The 27872-nt window shown below is 47.7% G+C and overlaps 1 protein-coding gene across 2 annotated transcripts in view; it reads left to right on the top strand.

Annotated features, from left to right (window-relative positions):
• Positions 1–1570: 1570 nt before the first annotated feature.
• The window catches only part of LOC147692265 (actin-related protein 2-like), a 201195-nt gene continuing 174893 nt past the window's right edge, over positions 1571–27872 (top strand). The window contains exon 1 of one of the 2 annotated variants that reach the window (XM_086938523.1): positions 1571–1724. In XM_086938523.1, the coding sequence (XP_086794649.1) occupies positions 1677–1724 (48 nt within the window). In that variant the 5' untranslated portion in view covers positions 1571–1676. The remainder of the gene's footprint in view (positions 1725–27872) is intronic. The other variant, XR_015300016.1, reaches the window with a different exon arrangement.

The raw sequence follows: 27872 nt of genomic DNA on the forward strand, positions 1-27872 counted from the left end.
AAATCAAGACTTAACTTAATCATTAAGTTAACTCTTCATTTTAATTTTCTCTTATTTGAAAGCATACAGAAACCTCATTTTGTTCCAATGCTCCAATATTTATTTGAAAACGACTTTTATTTAAGCGTTAAATACATCAATGCTTCAGTTTGGTGCCTCGGTGACTCACCTAGGTCATAAATCTGAGTCAGGCCCTGCTATCTGCAGCTTGATAATATTGTAAAATAAACATAGCCTTTCCTTAACGCTAATAGAAAAACGCAACACTTATTTATGGCAGTTCTTAGTTAAAAATGAACTCAAGGCTGGGAGCTACGTTTAAGGTTTCTGTGAGCTACTGGTAGCTTGCGATCAACTGGTTGGAGACACCTGATCCAGTCTCAATTTTTGCCACCAGTAAAGAATTTTACAAACCGACCTATGTACTAATAGGGCGTTTGTTAAATTCAGAATTGGAGTGGGTTGCAATCCGTCCTGCCTCATTAGTATTAATGAAGCAGGCCACAAATTGCAACTCTTTCCTTTGGTGGTCATTACTCGGATAGTGTCATGCTTAAGTCAGCCGATCGCCACTTCTGTAATTGCATTTAAATTAAGTAAACTTTTTTTAATGGAGCCCATATCCTTAAAGGTAGCATGCCCCTTCCACATTGTGAATCAATATCCATTTGCAACACCATTTTAGGAGTCTGTAGACATTTACTAACCCCTAAAATGACTTTAAAGGCATGCAAGAACAGCATTGCTAAATGCAAATGTTTTGACCAAGCATTGGTGATTGCATTGTAAAAAAAGCGGAATGGAGTCCCGGGGGCTGGATTCAGGGAAAGTTTAGTGTGCAGCTTGGGAAAATTAAGTAAAAAATGAAAATATAGGAGAAATGTTAGCAGGCATGCTGCCGCAAAAAGAATTCTTCCGATGCATTGGCGAAAGTAGTTCTACCCATCGAGGCGGATGAGAATGAGGATTCAGTCCTTGGGAAATTGATAAAAGAAGAGTGCCAACAACAAAAAAGCATTGGTACAGGAAATACAATGCTCAATCAATAGAAACAAAGGAAAACTAAAGTGACAAGCCCACGGACAAATAAGAAGTGAAGGCGGGATATTAGCCTCTTTTAAGATATATCAAATTAGAAGATAGATTTCACAAGCACATTGCAAGCACTGTGCAGGTGAAACCTAAAAAATGTGCACGCAAACACCGAATCCGTGTGTTTTGATACTAAAGTATTTAGCTCAAAGATGCATTGTATACAGAAAACAACTGGTTTCTTTGTTTTTTCACTACGGAAAGCAGGAATAAAAATGCAAGCCAGACTTATTGGCTTTGCCCGGAATATAAATTGCTAGCTACGGCGATTTCCACTACCGCTTGTTTACTTTTTCGCCCTCCCATCTGTTATAGCCTTGGAGTCTACTTTGCAAAAAGACGTCGCAATATTTCTCGGGTTTTTGTTACGCGCGCACCGTGTTTTCTAGCTCGGTTTCCTGTTCCCTTACCATCTGAGCCCAGCCCAGGATGTTACGACTAGCCTCGGTCTCGAGCTGCCTGACTCGGCCCCGCCCACCTCATTTCCTCCTGTGGCAGGCAGGGAGGAAGCAGCTCTGCCAGGACCAGGGCGAGGCAACCAGCTTAGAAGAGGCGCCAGCGGTGATCAAGGGGGCAAGCAGAGCATGGATAGCCAGGGAAGGAAAGTGATTGTCTGCGACAATGGCACTGGGGTAAGTGTCTGGAGAGGGCTGTCGGGTCACAGTGCCTAGCCTAGTGAAGCTTTGCAACTTTACTTGAAAAAAAGCAGAAGCTTCCCAGAAGCAGGAAGTGCAGAGGCTGGTGCCTGTTTGTGCATTTATAATCAGAGTGCCACCACCCGGTTTCCTCCCTCCTACATTTCTCAAATATTCTGAACCAGTTCTTTTCAAAGTAAATAGCAGGTGCTGTTTAAAAAGCATTGCAATGCACAACTACCGGAAATACATGTTTTCATCTAATTTTATCCGTTTTCGTCCCTCTTTTCTTTCTTACCTTTCTTCATCTCGCCTCCTGCTGCAGCCTCCCTGTATCTTCTTTCTCTCTTCATATACTGTTGATGTCCAGTTTTTAAGCGCTTTATGTTGAATTTTTGTTTTCCCCAATCTTTACCGATGTAGGCAGATAACGTTATGTAGGGAACCACGGCTGAGCGTAAAATTAGTTGCCAAAATCATACATTGCAACTGGGTTATGTGCTCTTTATTGAGAAAGAATTGTATATTTTTACAGTATTTTCTGCCTCGTGTAAGCTTTTTTAGCTTCTTAAATAAAAGGTGTAACTGTTCCCACTCACCTTAGTTGGTGCTCGTATTTACCCCACCGTGGACGTTGAAAGGGAGCATCTGTTGGGGCTATAACTTGTGATGTACAGGCTGCTGTCAAATATATTACTGTCACCTTCCCATTGTGCAACATGTTGTTATGCTTTTGTAGTTGACTGTGCTGTCGAAAGGGAGTATCTGCCCTACAAGGATTCGAACCGGTGATTTGCAGACTGCTCACTGAGCTGACATTTTTTACCACCTGTTTATGCAAAATACCGTTCGGGTTGTGAAGTGAGTCTTTCAACTGTGGGGTTGAAAGGGTGAATCAGTACTGGTGTGATTCCAACCTGGAACGCGCAGAATGCTCACGGTGTGAAATTGTGTGGGAGTTGTGCACTTAACACTAATGAGAGAGAGAGAGAGTGTGTGTGTGTGTGTGTGTGTTTAGCTTTGATGACTTAACTTACAAAACTTTAACTCTTTCAACCTTAGTCAGCTTGTGAGATGCCCTTTATTTCGTCTCGATGTATTATTAAAATCTTATTTGGCTTAATTTAAAGACTATATGACAATACATTTAGAATAACCAGCGTCAACATCAATAAAAGCATGCTTTTTGTATTTACGTTCAGGAATCTTAGCGTACTCTATACGTAGAGTGGTTGTAAGATCCCAAAACTAAAAGTGTTTTGCAGCAGGAGGCCACATATTTAAGTAGAACTCAAGATTTGAGAATGAGTGCCGGGCTGGACGTCATCCACGTCCGAATGAAATGGGATATCTGGGATTACTTTCTGATTCAGACGAATCATTGCTTAGTTAAAGTCGAATCAATTGCTAAAATGCGATATACGTGCACGTTTCTTCCTAAAAAGGAAACGTCAAATCATTTTAAAAAAGTTCGTTTTGAGGAAGCTTTCTGCACCGCGTCTAATCGGAAATTCTGCTTCCTAAATAATTTATCGATCCTTTGCAGCAGGAGATTTCGGACAGTTCCATCTGTCTTTAATGTTATTGGCACGGTTTAGAAGGAATTGACTTGAAAAAAAATAAAGGTTTAGAGGGTGTGTGCAATAATTTGAGAAGGGTGAGGTCTGTCTGTCTCGGCGCACAGACGGACCCCCAGTTTACAGACGGGTAGGAAAGTGTCACCCTGCAGACAGTTTAGGTGCCTATGTGGATGGCGAGCTACCTCAGGTGTGTAAAATATCTCACCTGAAGGAGAGTGGGTCTCACCAGAGAGAGATCTACCTCCTCGCCAGGTGAGCGTAGAGCATTTTACTCCAGAGAGGATTTGTTGTTTCACCTTTCAGAGGGACATTTCCCTCAGTGAGGTGGGCGGGCCCCTCTCGCTTTTCTGTAGGGTGGACCTCTTCTCGACCGAGGGGGAGAACGAAAGGTATCCCACGAGCCGGTGAATTCAGGAACATTCCATCCGAGAGCATGCAGGTGCCGGCAAGGGTGGAGTTGGAGTCTATCCACAAGTTGTAAAATAGTGCCGAGGTGTTAATAATTCAGGGTTAAGTACTCCCCCCCCCCCCCCCCCCCCCCGCCCCCCCCCCCACACACACACAACACAACCTCTAAAATACTAGATCAGCAGAAATACCCCTTTCCCCCCTTGCGAAACGTCGAAGCGAAGGTTTCACTGTCTCCCTGTAACCCGGAAATGGTGTTTTGGTCCGAGAGCTAGGAATGTTCCCCGAGTGTTTTTCTGCCCGTTGTCCGAACTATCCCAGATTCCACTCTTTTTACCTGAGTGACACGCTGAAGTTGCTTCACGTTGCAGTCCTTTTGCCCTGAATGCATTTTTCCCCTATTACCCAGTTCACCCAAATATTTGTGGGATTTAACTTGAGGGAAACTACCCTACAGGGAAGAACAAACTTTTGGTTTGACTTGAAATGAAATCCAGGAAAAATAGCACAGCCCACAAGCTAACTCTTCCATTGTCACTTTCACACGATGAGTTTGTAGTCCCTACTTCCCACCTCCATTGATCCTTTTTTATTTCTTCATTTCAGAAGCATGAAAGGTTGAGTGGGCCCTCCTAAAGTTCATTGTATTGTACGGTGCTTCATGCAGCACTGATTATGAAATATAGAATGATCTGTGCGAATTTAATCATAGCACCCCGTAATCGGATTGCTATTTTCTTCGCATGTCTTTAACGCGGAACTGCAGCCTATCAAGAAGTTGTATTTGTAGACTGTGATGAAATTGTGGCCAACATGAAATGCCTTGGACGCAGCAGAGGAAGTGGGGAACTGTGAGTCAGCGGTTGACAAGGAGCGCTAAAAGCTTGTGAAGCTCTCACAGGGAGAGCTTTTGCCACTGCACATTTGTTAAGGTAGCCCAGTATGATGACTGTAGAGGCCTGTGTGCAGCTTTAGTCACAGGTTGCAGTTCCAGCGGGGTAGCTCAGCGGGCTATGCTTCTGTTGCAGAGATGTCTCGCCAAGTGATGGATTTAAATTGCTGGGCAACAAATTTGTGGATTATTCTTCTGCTCCTGAGAATGGTGTGTAACCTGCATCACCAGGAGAACAATCAATCATTCAGGGTTGGTAAAGCGCAGCTTCTCACTCGCAAAGGTCTCAAGGCGCTAGGGAGGGGGGAAGGGGGGCGGCTCTGTTGATTGCTGGGGGTCATCATAAGACCCAGGTCTTGAGGTCCTTCCTGAACTGGAGCAATGTAGGGACTTGCCGCAGGTGGAGGGGGAGAAGAACATTCCTCTTCGCTTTGTTCTTGTAGATGTGTGGGATTGTGGACAGAGAGACATCAGCTGACAGGAGGTGTCTCTTAGGTGCGTGGAAGGAAAGGTGGTTGTTTAGGTATGCTGGTCCAATGTTGTGGAGGGCCTTGTATGCATGCGTAAGGAGCTTGAGAGAGCCATTAATCCTTCTGGGGCCAATCTAATTAGTACTAAGGCATAAAAGCACCACTTTTTATACAGTGCTCGAAAATATAGGTCTGTTGAAACAAAATATATAATGCATCATCAGATTACATTGAATTTATTGAATGGGAGTAAGCGGTGTCCTGGGCTTCGGGTGGGGATATGGCTCTATGCCGTGAAGGGTTTATGTTCTTGAGAAGGCGCAGTTCATATTTAATAGACAAAGAGTAGATATGCTCGATACTCAAGGAATAGTCATTATTGGCAGCTGCAAAGCGTTGTTTACACCAGGGTGAAGATCAAAATAATGGCGAGGGCAATACATGTTGTGCAAAGATCCATTTCTAGCTTTGTCATGAATCGCAGAGAGAAGGAAAAGGCAAAGTAACAGGACAGCCATATGTAGCCTTTTGGGATGTAGCTCGACAAACCCTGTTGTGAGTTTTCTTCTTGTAGTTTCTGGCGATGGGAAGGGACCTGCTGTGCCTTAGTTTCTAGTGCTACAGGAGGTTTCAGAGATAAAGTGCTCATCCGAGAGTATGGGGTTTCTACGTTGTCCCGGTCACATTGATCAAGGAACATGTTTGAATTGTGAGCCCAGGTGTATATGTCAAGGTAGGGTGGTACAGCCTGATTGCTTTGTTGTTTGACTATGGAGACAGAATGTGATTCTGCTTGTAGTGTTGATGGCTGGCGGGGTTGGGGAGGTTCCAAAAGCAGCAAGAAGTGTTCACCCTCAATGTTACATAGATGTTTGTGATAGTAACAAGCGCTTTTAGACTGTTGTGAAATAAGCCTAGCTGCACCCTTGGGGCTAAATCAAGGCTGTCAGTGCCATTTGTTGTCACTTGCGCCTTGAAGCTACAGTGAATGTCAAAGTGGTAGCCCATGGATTTTGCACAGGGAGGATTGGTTTGGGAGAAACATTCAGGATTGCTTCTGTTGAGTCATGGTGTTACATTTCATTCCGGGATGCCACTAGACATGGGGACCACCTCTTCTTAAATAGGTTCAGTTGTGTATACGTCTCTTATACTTGCTTTGTATCACAGACATGATTGGAGTTGAAGGCTGTCATTCTTAGATGTCGCTTCAGCTATGGCTGTATGGCAAATCCTTGATTTTACAGAAGGGGGCCTGATGGTTCCATGTCCGAGTCCAAAACTATAAATGATAGAATTAAGCTGTACCACACTTGAGCTTTAAGAGACCCAGCAGTTAACACAGAGAAATATGATCTGTGGTTAGCTGCTTGTATTGATGCCTGTCTATTAGTAAAGAAGAAAGCAATAACAACCAGTTCCATTGATCCCCATTCCTTCGCAGAGTGTTGCCTGGCCGATATTGTATTCCCCTCCTATCCAATGCAGAGAACAGGTCAGAAAGAGTTGTCACTGCCTGAAGGCTAGAATGTAATCCACGACTTGGACATTAACACTCAGTGTTCTTCATTTGTGTATCAGCCAGGCTGAAAAGGTGCTAATTAGCAAAATATAGTTGTGCAGCACTTTATAGTTACATGATGACCCTGGGGTTATGTAATTTTCTTTTTTTCAGGTTTATTTTCCCCCAAGGAGTGGGTGAAGGGTGGTGGTTGCTAGTTAAGGTGAGATGTCTTTAGTAAGAGCGAAACGTGCCTGATTTTAAGGATGTGTGTAAAGCACCTTGTTGCTCTGAGACATTGTCAGTGCTCACTAGGAGAAAGTGGGTCAGCAGGTGTTTTGCAGAGGATTTCAACCTTTTCTGTGGCAGTGCAGAGCGAGGGCAGAATTTCTAAGTGGTCTTTGAGGATTGGAAAGCCAAAGTTGTTACGTTTGGAAGCATAGCTGGATGTGATAGAGGAAATGGTCCACATTTTGGTTTTCTCTATCAAAGCATGATATCCGGGTGCCAAGGTTGTTAAAAGCCCTCTACACTAGGTATATACTCGAGCTGCAGTTGAGATCTTGTGACGGAGGACAGGTTCTTTATTTACTAATAAAACCCGAGGCCGAAGGGCTAATGTCTTACAACATTCCACTCACTAAGGTGGAATTGTTTTGAATTAACCGGTGGGGGCAGACATGAACATGGGAATGTGGATGTTGAAGGTATTTAGTAGAATTCAGTAGAGCTCTCAAAATCCTAAATTGTTAGTGTGCCTTACTTTGCCAATTTTGCTACATGAAGAATGTTTAGATGGCATTTATTTTTCTTTCGGATGGTGCCGGAGATTCAGGCATCTGATTGTTGTGCCATCACAAAGCTTTGAAGAGGTCTTTGGTACCACTTTTTTCGTTTTAAAGGATTGGGTATTATAGTCTTCATGGCAGCTGGGGTGTCTTTTCTGTGTTTGTAAAAGGAGTTATTTTAGTCGAGTGATATATCTCCTTCTTGTTTCCCTTATATCTGGCATTATGCCCCTGAGTGTACGATAGTGTCCTGCACTCAGTAGCATAGTTTTAGGTATTACCTAAGGCAGTGCATGCATTGTCTCCTACAAGAACTTTTTATTAACTTACAGGGGGTTTAGAAGGGGCCCAGTGATTACCTTTGGTTGGCCTCACTGTCATGCTCATTTGCATGCTTCTTATTAGTCAGCTTTCCTAGGGTTCCTTCCTCTTTGTGGGTTTCTCGCTCTCCTGAAGCATGGACACATTACTTGGTCCTTCCTTTATTTGCTTTTTCAGGCGCAAATTTCTTCTTTAGGTCTCGCGACCTATCGATGCGCGCAAGCGCGTCGAGCGTAGCGAGAATTCATGTGGCGAAAACATCTTCAAACCAAAGGGCTTTCAGCCCCGCGGTTTTCATGCAGTGCCCGTGTACATGCACGCGCATCGCATGCAAGCCCAGCCCAGTCCTCCCCTTATTCACGCCCACCCACCAGGCTCTCCCGCCCCCATCAGGCTTCTCTCCCAATCCGCCTGCCTCCCCTCGCGCATTCACGCCTCCCACCAGGCTTTCCCGCCCCCATCCGGCGTTCACGCCTCCCACCAGGCTTTCCCGCCCCCATCCGGCTTCCCTCGTAATCTGCCTGCCCATATTCGCCAACGGCCTCACCTCCCTGTTGGTTGGACGTTGGATGGGGGATGGTTGGCAGCCCCCTGTCTCTTTCTGCACTCCTCAGTCCCACCAGGGAGCTCCACCCGATGCTTCCCTCAAACCTCCTGTGTTTTCCGGACCCGTCCAGCCCACTCAGCCTGGCCCTTCCTCCGTTGATGCCTGGGGCTCACACTGGGTCTCCCACCATCACGTTCTCCAATTTCACACTCCACTCCGTCCATTCTCGCACTGGCCGGTATGGTGTCTGAATTGTCTCCTTCATTACCCGTTTCCCCGGTCTGTATCTTGAGCTTGTCGTGGGCCCTCTCACTCCCCTCCACAGTCTCTTTCTCCGGGGTTCTCCATGCTTTACCAGCATGCGACTGCAATCGTTGGCCCTGGGGCGCTTCCCACTATCCCCCTCCGCAGGCTGCACTACAGTCTTGTATTGTGCCCCCTCTCATCCCTCCGGATGAAGGTCAGTCCTCCACTTGCGGAGTCGCCTCCCACCTGAACTGCTGAAGGCCCCTCACCACCGCCGTCCTGTGCACTTTGCAGCTCCTGCTATCCTACGGCAGAGTCTCTATTTCTGCTCCTAGGCTCCTCTTCCGACTACGTTATTCACTTGCGCCTTCTTTGTGTGAGCTTGTCGTGGGCCCTCTCACTCCCCTCCACAGTCTCTTTCTCCGGGGTTCTCCATGCTTTACCAGCATGCGACTGCAATCGTTGGCCCTGGGGCGCTTCCCACTATCCCCCTCCGCAGGCTGCACTACAGTCTTGTATTGTGCCCCCTCTCATCCCTCCGGATGAAGGTCAGTCCTCCACTTGCGGAGTCGCCTCCCACCTGAACTGCTGAAGGCCCCTCACCACCGCCGTCCTGTGCACTTTGCAGCTCCTGCTATCCTACGGCAGAGTCTCTATTTCTGCTCCTAGGCTCCTCTTCCGACTGTTATTCACTTGCGCCTTCTTTGTGATCCCTGCACTGTTTCGGGCTGCAGAGCGTGGCAGGCAGGGCCATGAGTTCTCTCAGGCCTGTGGTTGCTCCAGCTCACCTGCAACACCTCTCCATTTCAAGCACCACTCGCGTTCTCCCATTCATCACAACCTCCTCAGCTCTTCCTATACTTGCGCGTCTTGGGGATATCTGGAATCCCTACCCCCGTTATTACCTCTGGACTCAGACATCCAGTGCACTCCCTGCAGCCCGCCTTCGCTGCTGTGATTGCGCCGTCTCCACGCCTCCGATGTCACTGAGTACTCTGCCCGCGGGCTCTCGACTTCAGCACTCGTTCTGCATGGCGGGGCGCCATTTTGTCTGCGGCCTCCCGGGATCTTCCTTTACCTAATCCCGCTTTTCTCGCAATCTGCGGCACGACACTCCCCCAAGGCCTATATTACTTGCTCTGGGGCTCTTCCACTGCTGTTCCATCAAGGGTTTAGTGAGGCTTGGACTCAGGATTCTGGTGGATTCCTAGGGCAGAGCTCCGCGGTCTACTCCCGGCTTCATCAGGGCCTAGCCAAGCCCTTGAGGAAGAGGGCCTACTGTGGCAGCCATTAACCATGTATTCCACTGGGTGGCCCTCAAGTAACATACAGCCATGCTGATGTCTGAATGAGCTTTGAATCCCTCCAAGTCACCCTGGACTCCTTTATTCCATCTTGCTATTGCTGCTGCCATCATAACTTTATCTGGTTCAAATGTAAAATTAACAATTGCTCCTCATCGGTTGTCTGTACTCCTCCATTCTAATTGTTTATATTGTTGCATACATGCAATCACAAAAGTGTGGGTTCTCTTCTCTCCAAACTTAAGGGAAATAATCTCATTCATAGTTTTTGCTCTCCTCAAAATCTGAAGCAAAGCCCCGCCCAGACTGCAAAACCTGCTTCTCAGCTACTATCAAAAATACATGAAACACTTCAAAGTTGCCAACTTCAAATTAATCTCACACAAACTCAAATACTTATTACATAGTTTAAAAAAACATTACCTCCATCTCAAATAACTATACCCAGTCCTTCTTTGCCTACTTTAATATCATGCTCTTAGGCACTCTGCGAACTCACATGCAACGCCACTCACACTGCCAACCACACTCACACAGGCAACGCCACTCACACAGGCAACGCCACTCACACAGGCAACGCCACTCACACAGGCAACGCCACTCACACAGGCAACGCCACTCACACAGGCAACGCCACTCACACAGGCAACGCCACTCACACATGCAAAACGCCACTCACACAGGCAACGCCACTCACACAGGCAACGCCACTCACACAGGCAACGCCACTCACACATGCAACGCCACTCACACATGCAACGCCACTCACACATGCAACGCCACTCACACATGCAACGCCACTCACACATGCAACGCCACTCACACATGCAACGCCACTCACACATGCAACGCCACTCACACATGCAACGCCACTCACACATGCAACGCCACTCACACATGCAACGCCACTCACACATGCAACGCCACTCACACATGCAACGCCACTCACACATGCAACGCCACTCACACATGCAACGCCACTCACACATGCAACGCCACTCACACATGCAACGCCACTCACACATGCAACGCCACTCACACATGCAACGCCACTCACACATGCAACGCCACTCACACATGCAACGCCACTCACACATGCAACGCCACTCACACATGCAACGCCACTCACACATGCAACGCCACTCACACATGCAACGCCACTCACACATGCAACGCCACTCACACATGCAACGCCACTCACACATGCAACGCCACTCACACATGCAACGCCACTCACACATGCAACGCCACTCACACATGCAACGCCACTCACACATGCAACGCCACTCACACATGCAACGCCACTCACACATGCAACGCCACTCACACATGCAACGCCACTCACACATGCAACGCCACTCACACATGCAACGCCACTCACACATGCAACGCCACTCACACATGCAACGCCACTCACACATGCAACGCCACTCACACATGCAACGCCACTCACACATGCAACGCCACTCACACATGCAACGCCACTCACACATGCAACGCCACTCACACATGCAACGCCACTCACACATGCAACGCCACTCACACATGCAACGCCACTCACACATGCAACGCCACTCACACATGCAACGCCACTCACACATGCAACGCCACTCACACATGCAACGCCACTCACACATGCAACGCCACTCACACATGCAACGCCACTCACACATGCAACGCCACTCACACATGCAACGCCACTCACACATGCAACGCCACTCACACATGCAACGCCACTCACACATGCAACGCCACTCACACATGCAACGCCACTCACACATGCAACGCCACTCACACATGCAACGCCACTCACACATGCAACGCCACTCACACATGCAACGCCACTCACACATGCAACGCCACTCACACATGCAACGCCACTCACACATGCAACGCCACTCACACATGCAACGCCACTCACACATGCAACGCCACTCACACATGCAACGCCACTCACACATGCAACGCCACTCACACATGCAACGCCACTCACACATGCAACGCCACTCACACATGCAACGCCACTCACACATGCAACGCCACTCACACATGCAACGCCACTCACACATGCAACGCCACTCACACATGCAACGCCACTCACACATGCAACGCCACTCACACATGCAACGCCACTCACACATGCAACGCCACTCACACATGCAACGCCACTCACACATGCAACGCCACTCACACATGCAACGCCACTCACACATGCAACGCCACTCACACATGCAACGCCACTCACACATGCAACGCCACTCACACATGCAACGCCACTCACACATGCAACGCCACTCACACATGCAACGCCACTCACACATGCAACGCCACTCACACATGCAACGCCACTCACACATGCAACGCCACTCACACATGCAACGCCACTCACACATGCAACGCCACTCACACATGCAACGCCACTCACACATGCAACGCCACTCACACATGCAACGCCACTCACACATGCAACGCCACTCACACATGCAACGCCACTCACACATGCAACGCCACTCACACATGCAACGCCACTCACACATGCAACGCCACTCACACATGCAACGCCACTCACACATGCAACGCCACTCACACATGCAACGCCACTCACACATGCAACGCCACTCACACATGCAACGCCACTCACACATGCAACGCCACTCACACATGCAACGCCACTCACACATGCAACGCCACTCACACATGCAACGCCACTCACACATGCAACGCCACTCACACATGCAACGCCACTCACACATGCAACGCCACTCACACATGCAACGCCACTCACACATGCAACGCCACTCACACATGCAACGCCACTCACACATGCAACGCCACTCACACATGCAACGCCACTCACACATGCAACGCCACTCACACATGCAACGCCACTCACACATGCAACGCCACTCACACATGCAACGCCACTCACACATGCAACGCCACTCACACATGCAACGCCACTCACACATGCAACGCCACTCACACATGCAACGCCACTCACACATGCAACGCCACTCACACATGCAACGCCACTCACACATGCAACGCCACTCACACATGCAACGCCACTCACACATGCAACGCCACTCACACATGCAACGCCACTCACACATGCAACGCCACTCACACATGCAACGCCACTCACACATGCAACGCCACTCACACATGCAACGCCACTCACACATGCAACGCCACTCACACATGCAACGCCACTCACACATGCAACGCCACTCACACATGCAACGCCACTCACACATGCAACGCCACTCACACATGCAACGCCACTCACACATGCAACGCCACTCACACATGCAACGCCACTCACACATGCAACGCCACTGCCACATGCAACGCCACTGCCACATGCAACGCCACTGCCACATGCAACGCCACTGCCACATGCAACGCCACTGCCACATGCAACGCCACTGCCACATGCAACGCCACTGCCACATGCAACGCCACTGCCACATGCAACGCCACTGCCACATGCAACGCCACTGCCACATGCAACGCCACTGCCACATGCAACGCCACTGCCACATGCAACGCCACTGCCACATGCAACGCCACTGCCACATGCAACGCCACTGCCACAGGCAACACAAATCACACACCCAACGCCTCACACACGCAACGCCACTCACACACGCAACGCCACTCACACACGCAACGCCACTCACACACGCAACGCCACTCACACACGCAACGCCACTCACACACGCAACGCCACTCACACACGCAACGCCACTCACACACGCAACGCCACTCACACACGCAACGCCACTCACACACGAAAAACACTCACCTTGCCAATAGATCGCGCAGTACGACAGGTGGAACTATTACAATGGCAAATAACAATGCCTTTCACTGTTGTTATCATTTTGAATACATAAAGGGCTTTGTCATTTACACAACCAATAGCTCAAACTTTCCTACTGCGAGACCTATTGGCAACGCCAGTGCTTGTTGTTTAAGCACTCTACAAGAGTACCAGTGTTTTTCAGCTGGCTCCTTGTGTACTTCTTCCTGCTTCATGTTCTCCCCAAGTCCCTCCCGCCCAACCTCTACTTGCCCTAGCTCCCTACCCAACTCTGTTGTCTGACTGCTGGTCTGCAGCACCACTCGCTCAACTCTGTCAATGTGCTTGTCTGCAGCACCTCACCCACTCTCCATTGCTGTTGTACTTGTCCACATACTGTCTCCCCAACCCTCTGTAGTCGGTGTGCTTCCCTCCAGCCCTTACCTTTCACCCTCCTTTGTCCAGGTGCTCCCATCCCCTCTCGCCAGTCCTCCCCCTCCTTCCCTCCCTTTGTTTTGCTCATCCGCACTTGTTTATAATTTTTTTATTAAAAAGCGCTATATCTCAGTTAGCATTGTTTTTCATTTTTTAAAATTAGTTTTAGCCTTGCTGCATAGCACCCGCTCTGCTGTACAGCATGACTAAAAAACATTGCCAATAGCGGACACATGCGACACCTATTGGTTCTGCCAATGTTTGTTTACTAACCTTTTGGTTAGTGGCCGGGAAGCGCAAACACATCAGCCTGGATACCGAAGTGCACTCGTTTTGAGGCAGCAGTGCACGTGATCAGGCCAATTGTGGCCGCTCACAGTGTAAGACAGAAAGTGGATGTGGGCTTACTCACTGCACCCTCCTGTATGACGTGGGGTTGGAAGCCACTTGTGAATGACACTTGAATAGTTTTTTTTTTTATTGTAAATCGCCCAGGGTGTTTGACTTTGCCTATTTTATAAAGCAATACAATTAAAATATTAACGTTTGAAAAGAGGAAGGTGAGAGGGAAACAAGTAGGAGGGAGAAAACAGAAGAGACAAACTAAGATCAAAAAAGCAATTTCACAATTTGATCACAAAGTTCTTTCAGCTTTGAAAACTTGCACTAATTGAGACACCGGGACAGACCAATAGAGAAACAGGACTGGCTGAAAACCCAGTAGGTAGAACTGCATTTTTATTGTGAATTTTTGTTTGGATTCTTTGGAGAACCTGAGATTGGTGAATCAGATAAATCTGCTTTTAACCGAGACCCTAAAAAAAATCGGCTTAGGTAAAGCACAGAAGCATGGGAGATGGTGTTGGCAGGGCTTCCATGAAGTTAATGCGACCGAAACAAGTTTTAAAAATTAAAAAGAAATATGGCCTTTCCAAAGAGAGTATAGATACCTTCTCTGCTTCCAGAGACTTTGAGCTCTTCGTGAGTCGCCTTTTTGTAATATACATACCTGATGAGCGTCTTGCAAGTCGATACAAGTCTGTACACGCTTTTCCAATGGTGTGCCTGGAATGCGGTTGGGCGAGTAGCTAATTCAGAGGGAAAGAGCAGCGAGGGGCAGGAATGATTTCTGTTTTTACTCACGGTTAAGCTGAGCAGATGTGGCTGCTGGTTTTAGAGCCCTTGGTACTCCCTGAACCACACAAAGGGGTGCCACAGGAAGTGGTGGGGATCTAGAGCAGGAAAGGACTTTTGTACTGTTTGCTTTTGTCACATCTCTTGTTTTCCTTTTAGAGATGTTGTATAGTAGAGCAGTTATAGAAAGAAATAATTTGCTGAGACCCAACAAGTACAGATACGCAAAGTACAATACTACATATGTGCATACGTTTGCGCGTGGACTCTTAAGGCCCCATCGCACATTGCTGTTGCAAACACAAACGGTCACATACTTTTGCGCTACAGGTTTAATATATTGCTGGACGTTTCTCCAAAGTCTCAACACCTGCCTATCCTGGAAAATTATCTTCCTTGGAGGACAGGGGCAGGGTCATTGTGAGGCTGTTTTATGGGGTAACTGAAGGACATATCTCAGGAACTGGGGTAATGAAACAATGTTACCTCCCGTGTCACCCCTTTGGTCAGTTGTCTGATTAACGGAATTGCACTTTGGGAAAGATTTCGCAATTTCTTTCCCTTTTGCTGGTAATTTTAGTGAATGACAACACTTGTATTCACATTCACTAAAACAGTTTGTGTACTTCCGCCGCGTAGTCCTTGTGCAGTGCAGGAGGGGGTCCATCTTGTCTCATTTACTTGTCATGCATGGTAACTGGAGGATTGTGGGGGAATCTCCCACCCTTACCATAAGATGTTTCTGAGGTGATGCATCACCTTCTGTTAAAATTGCAAGGTTAAGGTAAGCTAGTTATACCGTCTGGTTGCCAGGTGAGCATGTGGAAGGCACCCTCGTGGAATAATAGGCGACGTTCTTGCATAAATGTGTCCAGTGCTGAAATTGGGAAAAATATTGTTCAGGGAACCCATCAATTAGAGAGGGAGAGTGTAGGTGTGGTAGATGAAAGGGGTGTAGTTAAGAGAGCAGTAGTTTAAAAAGCAGCCTGATGGTCAACTTGAGCATTTAAAAAAAAAAAAAAAGTCTGCCTCAAAGAAATTGGCGGTACAAAAGGGGGTCAACAATTGGCAACAAAGACAAATATGACAGTATATCTGTTCTAGCTTAGTTAGTTGGTCAGAAAAAGGCTGCGTTTTAGATTTAAGGCACGTAATGCGATCATCGTGTGCACAGCTATGTTGAGTGATTATAACCGCAGTAAGATAACTGGGGGTTAATGCACTGCTATGGAGTTCTGTGTTTTGTCCAGTCACAGTTTTGACTCCTAAAGTAGCATGGAGTATTAATGTGCCTGCTGCAAAGAAATTTGTATAAAATGTAGATCACAGATTCGAATTTTATGTGGAATGGTAATTAGGCTGCTGCTTTTGACACTGAGATTTTGTTACTTCCAATTCATACGTTGCAATCCTTCTAATATTGTACAGTGATCTATTTACTGGCATCCAGGAGCAGCATGCAAACTGTAAGTCATGGGTTGAGAGCCTTAGTGTTTTTTTCCCTATCTATTGCTATTATAAGATTGCAAAGAAGGGTTCCTTTGAGCAGTAATAGTCTTGTTAGTAGAGACTATCCAATCACTGCATTATGTTTTATATCCAGACCTTGTCTTTCTCCGACCATTCAGTCCAGGGTTGGATTGGCCTATGGGACAATCTGGCAAGATCCCCAAAGGCTGTTCTGACTGATCAGTGTATGAGCTGGTTTTGGGCTGTTTTTATGGTATGGTGGCCCATTTTTTTGTCCGATTTCTCGGAGTACCACAAACATTGCCGTAGCAAGCACAACTACATACAGTCATCCTTATTTTGCAAAACACCTATTTAGCTTATCTTTGCAAGCATGAAACTGCCCTAATTTGCAAACGTGTGCCAATTTTTCATCTATCTGCCTCGCCTTCAGGGAACCACTTTAAATTTAGTGCTAGGAGTGTTTTCTGTCCGAGTCCAACTCTGATTCACTATTAACACACATTTTATCAAAAAGTATGGAAACTCTGTGATTCCTACACCTTATAATCCTCATTGTCTTATGTAACATTTCCTGTACATACATTTACACACACATGATTTATTGTGTCTGCGTGTGACGTAAAGCGCTTTGACACCCTACAGTGGAATGAGTAGCGTTGCACAGAATAAAAGAAATAGCAGGTCCCATTTAAATCATTATTTAAGTAAATACAGACACATCATTCATTCTTACAGTGCATACACATCTCTTTCTGAGGGGTGGGGGTAGTTGAACATAGTTGAAAACCTGCCTCCAATATTTTTTTTTAAGTACTCGTGAATTTATAACTAGCTGTTAGCCTTTCTTACCTTCCATCTATGTGTTAGGCTCAAGGTGGGTCCCAGCCAGGATTATACTTGAATAAAAGAAGGGCTGATCGCTCTTTAAGTCATGCCTTTATTGTAGGCCTAGATGGAAGATAAAATAAGAAAGCCGCTCTCTACCTGCAGGTTGCTGCTCCGAGTAAATTGAAAGCAGACAATGCGCGGGTGCTGCTGAATTTTATCCTGGTGTTGGATAATGACACCAGGTCAAATTCAACATTTTTTTTCCTGGGTTGGGCGGATGCCAGGTCCGGGCCCAGAAATAGCTGCCAGAACCGGGCTCCCATGTGTTCCCCCCTACTGTCCAGCGCTGGTTGGGACCAAACGCTGATAGAGATCAGGCTGTTCCTGTCTGACCAATTCTCCTCAATTTTCTTGCTTGTTTTTCCATTCTGTGGCTCGCGCTTTCTTTGATAGTTTATTCCTCCGTTGTAACAGGGAGTTAGTTACCTCTGTCCCTTTAGGGTCTTTTTTTTTAACTGGGGAAAAAAATATGCATATTTATTTCGGGTCGTTTCATGAATAGGTGCGTTGGCTCATTTAGGAGCCGAACATGTATATTTGTACGTTGGCACACTCTAAAGAGTAAACGCAAGGAGATGATGGACGGAGCTCTGAAACTTTTCAGACGCTCACCTCCAGTCACAGATCTGGGTTGAATCCATCATCATTCTTTAGCTCACTTCGCCACCCCAGTTCAGACCCAGCTATATGCAAATCAGTCTTGACCCTGTGCCTCATGGGAACAGTCCAGCCCGAACTGCCAAGCCAGGTCCTCCCTGGACCGGAAACAAGCTTCCTGGGACCGGTTTCGGGGTGACACACCTCATCAGCCAGGCTAGCTTGAATCCAGTGGCAAAGTGAAGTTTGCTGTGTTCGCCCTAAGTTGGCAGGGTATGCCCAAATGTGGGTTCCTTGCTCACTTTGTCACTGGATTCAAGCTACATCAGATGATGAGAGGTATTACCCCGAAACTTGTCCCAGGTTGCTTGTTTCAGGTCCAGGGAAGACCTGTCTTGGCAGTTCAGGCTGGACTGTTCCCATGAGGAACAGGGTCAAGACCGATTTGATATGGCTGGGTCAGAACTGGGGTGGCAAAGTGAGCTAAAGAACGATGATGGATTAAACCCAGATCTGTGACTGAGGATGAGTCTCTGAAAAGTTTCAGTGCTCCGTCCATCATCTCCTTGTGTTGGCCACACTCTAGTCTAAAGAGTATACATACAACTAAGAATTTCTCCAAGTTGGAGCATGATTTTCAGACACCGAGCAGGTGTTGCCCCTATTTATTTCCGAGGCGTGCTGTCTGAAAATCATGCTGTAACTTGGAAAAAATGTAAGTTATTTGTCTGCACCTCAATCAGTGCAACGGAAAAATAAACAGGCGCTGGTCTTTGCGCCTCAACCCTGTGCTAAACGAGCGCAACTGTTCTTGATACGACCTTCCTGATCCTTGCCTCCTATACCAGCAGCACAGGTCGGGCACTCCCCGAGGAGCAGTTCTAGAACAAGGCTGCCTCTTGTACTCTGTGTATCCTCTTATTAACATGAATGCCCGTTTCACATAGCTCCTCTCCTTCCCTCCCGCCCGTGTGCGTGTTAAGATTTCTGAGTCTCTCTTCACAGGGCTTCTATTTTGAATCCTGCAACCCTCGGGGGTGCATCGTGTGGCAGTGTTGTATCTGCCCTGGTTCTGCTGCTAGGCTGCCTCTTAGCCTGGTCAGAATGCCCGGAGTGTGCCCCAACTGTGACCACCTTTTCCAGAGATAAATACTGACCGGTTGTTCACATAATTTTAAGACTCTGCAAGGGCGCTTGAAAAGGTACTAAAATAGAACTTTATTTGAAAATTGTCTATATTCATGTTTTTTTAACTTGGCATTTGTGTACTTTAATTACCAGTAGGGGATCTTTAATGCATCACTAAAACACATTTTAAAGTGCTTTCTTCCTATATTTAATGTCGGAGGTATGCACTGATAAGTGGAACAAAATACTAGCTTTAGGTAATGTGACTTGTCTCATTTTTTTGCCAGCAGTGACATAAAATATTGGTAAGGGCGCTACAAAGTTGTTCAGGTGGCAACCATGTGTGCCCCTCAAAACAGAGTATGTGCCTAAGGTGGACTCCCATAAATGGACACCGTACTCCAAATGTGGGCTCCAGTAAATATTACAGAACTTCAAAGGGAGCTTCCAAAATTGGACATGAGAATTAAAAATTCTCCGGGATTTTATAATTTGGGGGTCAAGGTGTGGTATTAGAAAGATGTTGGGGGTCACCTGGGACGAATTATTGAAAAGCGGAGTCTGACGTACTGAACTTGTAAGTTTAAAAATAAAAAACTCTGCTATAAAGAATTTGTTGTACAAAAGGGGATGGTGATGGACGGAGCATCTGAACCAATCAAACACTCCCACCCAGTCAACAGATCTGGGTTTAATCCATCACCGTTCTTTAGCCCACTCTGCCACCCCAGTTCAGACAGGGCCATATGCAAATCAGTCTGACTCTGTGCCTCATGGGAACAGTCCAGCCCGAACTGCCAAGCCATACCATCCCTGGACCGGAATCAAGCCTCCTAGGACCGGTTTCTGGCATTCCAGCCGTCTTCAGCCCGGCTTGCTTGAATCCAGTGAGCAAGGGACTCACGTCTGAGCATACCCTGCCAACTTATGGCGACAAAGCGGTACAAAAGGGGGTGGTGATGGACGGAGCATCTGAACCAATCAAACACTCACACCCAGTCAACCTACCCCCTTTTGTACCGTAAAGAAATTGTTGGCAAAGACAGATGTGACCGTAAATTTGTTCTTGCTTGCGTGATTGGTCTCATATAGGTTGTATAATAAACTATTTTACGTGGTTAAGCCACCTGATGCATAGATCTTTTCAGGTAAGAAACTATTGGCAATACAATTGCTAGAGAGATCTGTGTTTTGTCTTGTCCCAGTTTTAAACATTATAAAGTAGCATAGAGGGTTCATGTGCCTGTTGCAAAGCACAACGTTTAGCATGCAGATCACTGATTTTTATTTTATGTAGGTAGCTCAGTTGGTTACTTCTCTTGTTTAAGAGGTCCATTGGTTACTTGCAGTTCATAAGTTACAATCCTTCTAATATAGCACAGTGAGATACGAATAGGCAGCAAGGAGCTGCATACACATTACAGGGCTTAGGTTTTTAACCCTATTCTTTTCCTCAATCTTTTGTTCTTCTTTGATAATCAAATGTATTGGATTTTAAAACAATGGCACAATAGTTCATAGCTGATTGGCATACAGTATAATTCACAATTATTCGAAAATCAGTTACAGCCGCAATTGCATTGCAGTCTGACAGAGATCATACCAGAGCCACAGAGACAGTAGTTATCCAACATGCATTGCTATTAGCCCATCAAGCCTAAGCACTTGCCCCGTACACGATCATACTTGACTGGACACCCTCTAGTCTCATTTATAGTTTTTTCCTGCGTGGGACACCAATGCAGTCCCTTACTCCAGTGGAAAAAAGTGGGGTGGGTGGGGGTAGGGCAGTGGAAGGGTATTTCCATGTGGCTGCTATATCACATTTGGTCACCATAAAATGCTTTGTCAGCTGAAGAGCCTCCCAGACCCTCCAGGACCAGAGATGAGGACCAATTAAGTAAACAGGACCTCCCATTCTTAGAACCACCCCTAGTTTGTCCACTACCTCCGTCCAGTATTTGGTGAGAGCAGGGCAGGACCAGCTCATGTGGTAAAAGTCAGCGGGCACTTGTGCATAACGCGGGCATCGTGGAGTCGGGAGGAACCCAATCGCTGTGCAGTCTGACTGGAGTGAGATAGGTGCAATGGAGCTAGTAAATTTGGATCAACCGCAGTCTGGCTGAGATGGGGGATCACTCGGAGGGGGGGCCATAAGGGCATCTCACCAGTCTTCATTCTCCAGGGGGCCCAACCACCATTCTCAACGGCTCAACGGTTCATTAGATGATCTAAGGTGACGGGGGAGTTCTTAATAAGAGACCAGTAGATCTGGGACACCCAACCTCTCCCCAGGTCGCCCATAAGAAGTTTTGCCTCTAGTGGAAAGATATGCAGGTGTCCCCCCCCCTCACCCCCCCCCCCCCCCCCCCCCCCATGCCGGATCAAACATCACCAAATTGTGTAATGCTAATTAAATCCCACTTCCTGAATACCTCCAACGCAGCCACCTGCTTCATCCAAGTGCCATGCCACAAAGGCATCTGTAGTGTGAGCTTGGCATCCCATTGAGTATATCGAAGTGCAGAGCTCCATGTGAGAAGGACCGCTCGAGTCACTGCCGGGATAGCATGGGGAATTGGAGCTCCGTATAGCATTGCTTGGATCTGGAAGAACCCCAGGGTCTCAAGCTCGAGATGGTATGCTTGGTCAGACCATCCTCCTGAGAACCAATCGTTAAGGAGGCGAGTTGCAACTTAAAGGAAAAGGTTGGTCATCCCCAGCCCACCATGGTAGGGGGGCCGCTGGCAAAGAGCAGTGGCCACCCGTGGTCTTGAATTACCCCAGAGAAATGCTGTGGCCATTTTGTCTAGGGCGTGAAACCACTGACGTGGGAGGTGGAGAGGCAGATCTTGCAGAGCATACAAAAATCGGGGCGCACCATCACTTTGAATAAGGCGATCTTTCCTAGAAGATTCAGGGGAAGGGACTGACTTTTACGTAGATCTTCCTTGGTTTTCTTTAGCAGTGGGGTGAGGTGAGGTGAGGTGAGGTTGAGGGACCAGGTAATTTCCGGATGGAGAGCCACCCAGATCCCCAAGTATCAAAAACGGAGGCTCCTTGCCGGTAGGTCAAATTACCATGGTACACAATCCTGAAAGACGTGCAGGGATATTGGATTTGATTAGGCTTGGTTAAGGCGTAGGCCAGAAGCCTGTCCAACAAGCTGCAGGATGTGGAGACAACTGAGGCAAAACAAGCGGGATCTGCGATGAAAAGAACACCTTCCGCATACATAGCAACACAATCTTCATGGGAGTCCTTCCATTGCCACCCTTGTATTTGTGCGTCACAATTAATAAGTCGGGCAAGTGGATCTATCGCTAGGGTGAAAAGAAGGGAAGATTGGGGCCAACCTTGCCCCAGACGAATGGGAAAGACGTTGGAGAGAACACCATTCATCAGAACTCGAGCCAACTGGTTGGAGTAAAGCACACGTATGAGACCCCGGAAGAGTGGGCCGAATCCCGCTCTAAGCAGTACACCTTTCAAATATTGCCAACCCGCCATATTAAAGGCTTTCTCGAAGTCTATCAGTAGCCAGGCCAAGTAGGGTGAAAGTGAGTGGTGATGGGCCAATGCTTCATGCAGGCGCCGCAAGCAGTGCCTCTTGCTGCGATGGGGCATAAAGCCACATTGATTGGGATGTATCAGAGTGGTGAGTACCAGTTAAGACGGTGGCTAGGATGGTGACGTAGATTTTAACCTCTGTGTTAATGAGTGAAATCGGACGGTAGTCCGAGCAGGAGGGTGATGGAGGGTGCGCCTTAGGGATGACCACATTCGTGGCCATGTCAATGTCGTCTGGAAAGGACCCCTTCTCCTCTGCTTCCACATAGAGAGCATCAAGGCGCGGTGTTGAAATATCTTTAAATGATGTATAGTACTCCGCCAGGTACCCGGCCTGACGTCTTTCCGGTCACTATTATGGAGATGGCTGCGCCGATCTTTTCCAGCAAAATGGGCTGGTCTAGTAAGCGCGCCCGGCGCCCGAGAGCTGTGGGAGAGGTTCATCTTGTAAGAAATTAGGGTTAGGGTTCTGGACCTAATGAAGAGGCCGCTGAGTAGAGGCGCTTAAAATAATTGGCAAAGGTCTTTGCATTGGCAGCAGGAGCGTGCTGTGTGTGTCCCTCCACATCAAAAATCTTGGGTATTATCCAGTTGGCCAGGTTGTGAGAAGCAAGCCAGTAAAGAAGCTTGCGATTTTTGTCTCTCTAGCCATATACTCTGGCCGTAAAAGACCTCCATATCTGCTTAGCCGACTAGGGAAACATGGCGTATTTCTTCACGCAGGAGTTCGAGCGGCTGGAACACAGCTTCTTGTTCAGCTACGTTAGTGGTTTGTTCCAGACTGAGAGCTTGAGCTTCTAGCCAGGAGAGGTGTCTCCTCTCGGGCCAAATATTTCCTCTTGAGATACCCCTTAGCATAGCCTCTGACTGTGGCTTTGCCAGTCGACCACACCGTACCGGGAGATCAGACCGTTCCCTCAATATGTTGAAAGTATTGCTTAAGCTCCTCACCTGGGCCTGTTTATAGACCCTATCTTGATGAAACAAGACATTAATCCGCCAGGTGAGACATGGGGGCTTCTGTAGGGCCTCGCAAGTGAAGGAGATTGGGCGAACGGTCAGATATAACTCGGGCGAGAATTTGGATAATGGCTACCGCCTGACATTCAGGTACAGACATAAATATCAGGTCAATACAAAGAGTGAGTGTGATGGGCCGCGGAGGTGTGGATGTATTGACGCAATCGGGAATTCCATGTTCGTCACACACCACACATGCTGAGTCTGGACATCCACTCTGTGAGGCGCTTAGCGCCCTATCGCCAGTGAGGAGGTCCCGGTAGAGTCGCATGTAGGGTTTAGGACTGCATTAAAGTCTCCTGATCACAGTCAGTCCCCGGGGAGAGACAACAGCAAGTCTGCAAGATCTCTGAGAGGGTGTTAAAGGGCTGCTAATGGTAAATAGATTGAGGCAAGATTATGGATAGTCCAACCCCCATCCCTATAAGGGCCTCAAAGCGTCCCTGGGGGTTCTTGACATCCCGGGTGACTGTGAAAGGGAAGGAGCGGCTCAGGAGCATCGCCACACCCCAAGAACCTTGTGTGAATCCTCCATGGAAAACTCTATCATACTCTTGGCGTGCGAGGAATGGCTAGTGATTTCCGATGAGATGTTTCTTGAAGCATTAGGGCGTTAGGGAGGGATATCTGTGAATACTTTAGGACTGCAGTCCATTTTGCATATTTGTTACTTATTAAGAGTATGTCCATCTATCTGGGGAGTATGCGGGTGCCTGGTCCCACGGACCCCAGCAGTGCATCGCCAGTTTGTGTGATCTGTAAGCGTGCAGGTTGAAAATGTCATGCCAAGTGCTGTAGACTAAAGAGTATCGATACAACAAGAAGTGAACACACTCCCAACCAACCCCCCACCCCATACTTTCTTGGAAGCATCTGTCGCCCTAAAATAGAAAACTCAAAACAACCAGTGTGGTTTGGGAGCAGAGTTGTGGACCCCTCCATAATAAAGGATCTAGGAAGCTTCAGGAGTCAGGGACAGTTTCAACATTTTGCCCTTTGTCAGATCCCCGGGCTCTGGGAAAGGTCAGTGTCTTCTAAGCTAGCTGCGGGGGAGTAGAAGATCCCCTGCGGGGCATCCCAGAGTGCGACTCCAGAAATTGCAAGATTCTAAGTGGTCCAGTGGGTTCAGAAGATCCAGTGAAGCCCCTCGTGGCCACCACAGGTGATGAAGTTGCTCTTCAAACGTTGCGCCCTCTGCGGTAGCTGGTGAGTCTCCTATGAGGCATGACATCCCGCGTGCTGTAGATCTGGTGGGTGCTAGCAAGGGGGAAGAGGAGCAGTGTTTTGTAGATTGAGTGGACGCGCGCCTCTGTCGCCCAGGTCCACGTTACCTCTGGGTTGTCGAAGAAATGGTTTTTGTTATTGAAGACTACCTTAAGGCTGGCTAGGAACAGGAGCCTGTACTGGAGGTTGAGGGCCTGTAGCGTTTGTTTTACTGCAGTATAAGATCGATTCTGTGCTTGCACCTCCCTGGTGTAGTCGAGTAAGATCGTCGCCTTACTTCTTTGGAAGTACAGGTTAGGATGAGAGTGGGCCTCTTGCAGGTTGGCATCCCTGTCCTCGAAATTGAGGAGTCGGGCAATGATCGGTCTGTGTGGGGCTCATGTCAAGAGGGAGTCCGATGACATCCAGGAGTTGATCCAGGTCTCCACAAAGGTCGCGGTTTGTGTAGGGTCCGCTTCTTCGGGGATGCCTGCAAAGCGAACATTGTTTTGACTGGAACTGTGTGCCAATGGAATTCAGGTATATGGGACAGCAGCTGTGAGACCTGTGCCTTCAGAGTCCTTGTCATCCTCCACGGTGGCCAGATGGGATTTGGCTTCGAAAATCTAGCTCTAGTGTTCGGAGATTTTGCCATATGAGGGCCATGTCGACATGTCCCTCACCCATCTTGGTTTCTACAAAGTCTTGTGAGGTGCGTATGGCTTGAAGGTTGGTGGCAAGATATTCTTCTGGGAGGGATCCTTAGCCAGAGCCGCATTGCTAGTGTAAGTCCCAGCTCGCCGCAGATTCCTTCTCTCCCAGCTTGGTGCCCTGCAACAACTCTGATGGCTACCTTCCTCTTTAGGCGACTTTTCAAACGGAAGGACTTAATTAATTATCCTCCGCTGACAACACGGTTGTGCTGTGCCTTGAATCACCTGACTACTCATGTAAGTTTACCTTCCCTTTTTCATGCGCCCATTGATACTCTGCCCAGCGGCTGCACTAAATTAGTATTTTATATTTTCAGGACTAATTCTTAATTAAATTCCGATGCCCTCGTTCAAAATACTGGCACCAAGCAACTCCCGCCATTCCCACTCTACTGTTAACCACAGCGTAAATGCAGCCACCACCTTAATGATACCTGCATGCACTTGTACCTTTCAATAGCCCTATTTAATTCTTTCCCTTTTATCTTAGCACCCTAATTTAAATTGGGCTCACGCCCACCCTTATGCAGTTACCCTGACTATTCTTGAAATTGCCCCACCATCAGTTTTTGAGTAAGTGCAAGTTTTAAACTTCGTTATTAGGCACCTCACAATGCTCCGTCTCTCGCTATTTCGCACGCCCTGGATTAACTATTCTTTTCCTTCTACTTACTTTTCAATCCACTCACTATCCTCATTTATTAAGTAAGTCACTTTGCCTGAACTTTGAATCCTTAATTCATCTTTTATTCACAAATAATTCTGATTCACATTGCCTGAATTTGAAACTTGGAACACTTGATTAACTCTGTCAAGGCAATATGCCCTACTTACACATTTTACCAATAAAGGCACTAACTAATCAAGTGTCTTTCAACCAATGTCATTTTTAGGTCTCGCCTACGCAGCATGAATGCGCTGCATAGGAGACCTTTAGGAATCGAATCAGTTTTTCTGCCAAAAACGCGTGCACGTTTGTTGATTCCCTTGCGGGAGCGATCTTTTAAACCATCTGTTTGTAATTAACTTTCTAACAAATGAAGCCCCTGCTCGCTCCCGCAAGGGAAACGGGCGCAGGCCCCCTCCTCTCTCCCCTCCCCCTGCTGCCTCCTCCTTTCCTCGTCATACTTGTTTAGCTGGTTTCTGCCAGTCTTGTTGGAAGTGTACATTTTCTTCATTGTAGTGTTGTTACTAATGTTTTTTTAACTTTTATTTGTTTTTCTTTGAAGTATATTTTATTTTTATCAGCAATACGGCACTTTCTAATCCTCTTCTATCTCTCCACTCGATCTGCCGAGCGCGCTCAGCCCTCGCTCTCTCTCGCCCATTGACAGAGCTCTTGGCCCAGAGGGCTGCGGCGCACACTAGGTTGGCTGTGGGAGGAGTCTGCACCGCTCGCAGAGGCACCGGGGCTGTTCCGAACGAGCGGGATGAGTTACCTGAAGAGAACCGGGAGTCTCAGAAAGTAACGAGGAATTGAGTCTGCCTCGGAAAGCGGTGATCTCGCTTCGGCGGGCTCCAGTCTTAAACCTGTGGACCTGTCGCACCACCTCTTCTTTGCAAGCCCTGTTCTGGCTGGAGCTTTCCGCATGACCCGTGCCTCTGTTCCAGCCCAAGCGTGCGGCTTGCCCTGCCGAGGTCTGTGCGTGGGCTTCAAGCAGTGAGAGGGGAGCATGGAGTGGCTGCTTGACCTGTGCTGACCAGCATCATAGAACTTGGCAACCCCTTTAGTTGAGCCCAAGTAATGGGCTGGCCGGAGCAACGATGAGGGACCCGTGTGCGGACAGGAGCTGCCTGGGACCCCCAGATTGCATTTACTGGCACTGAGCCGTGCACTCCGGCTTTCGATCAGCACATTACTTGGAGGACTCCTGCTTTCAGACTAGGAACTTCCACCAGCAGCAACTCTGGAAACATGTGTCATGAGCTCCCTCCTGGAGCCTAAGTTTAAAGAGGCTCTTTGGAAAAAAGCCCAAGGATCGGACCCAGAGGTAAGTGTAGTACCCTTGAGATCATTGTATGATCTATGCGGTGTGCATCTCGGACTCCTGCAAGTTCTCCAGTAGTTGAGCGAAGTTAAGTAGAATAATTCATATTGTGGCAGTGTTCTGCTTATCCATTC

Source organism: Lissotriton vulgaris, chromosome 9, assembly GCF_964263255.1.
Source record: "Lissotriton vulgaris chromosome 9, aLisVul1.2, whole genome shotgun sequence".
Taxonomy (NCBI): Eukaryota; Metazoa; Chordata; class Amphibia; order Caudata; family Salamandridae; genus Lissotriton; species Lissotriton vulgaris.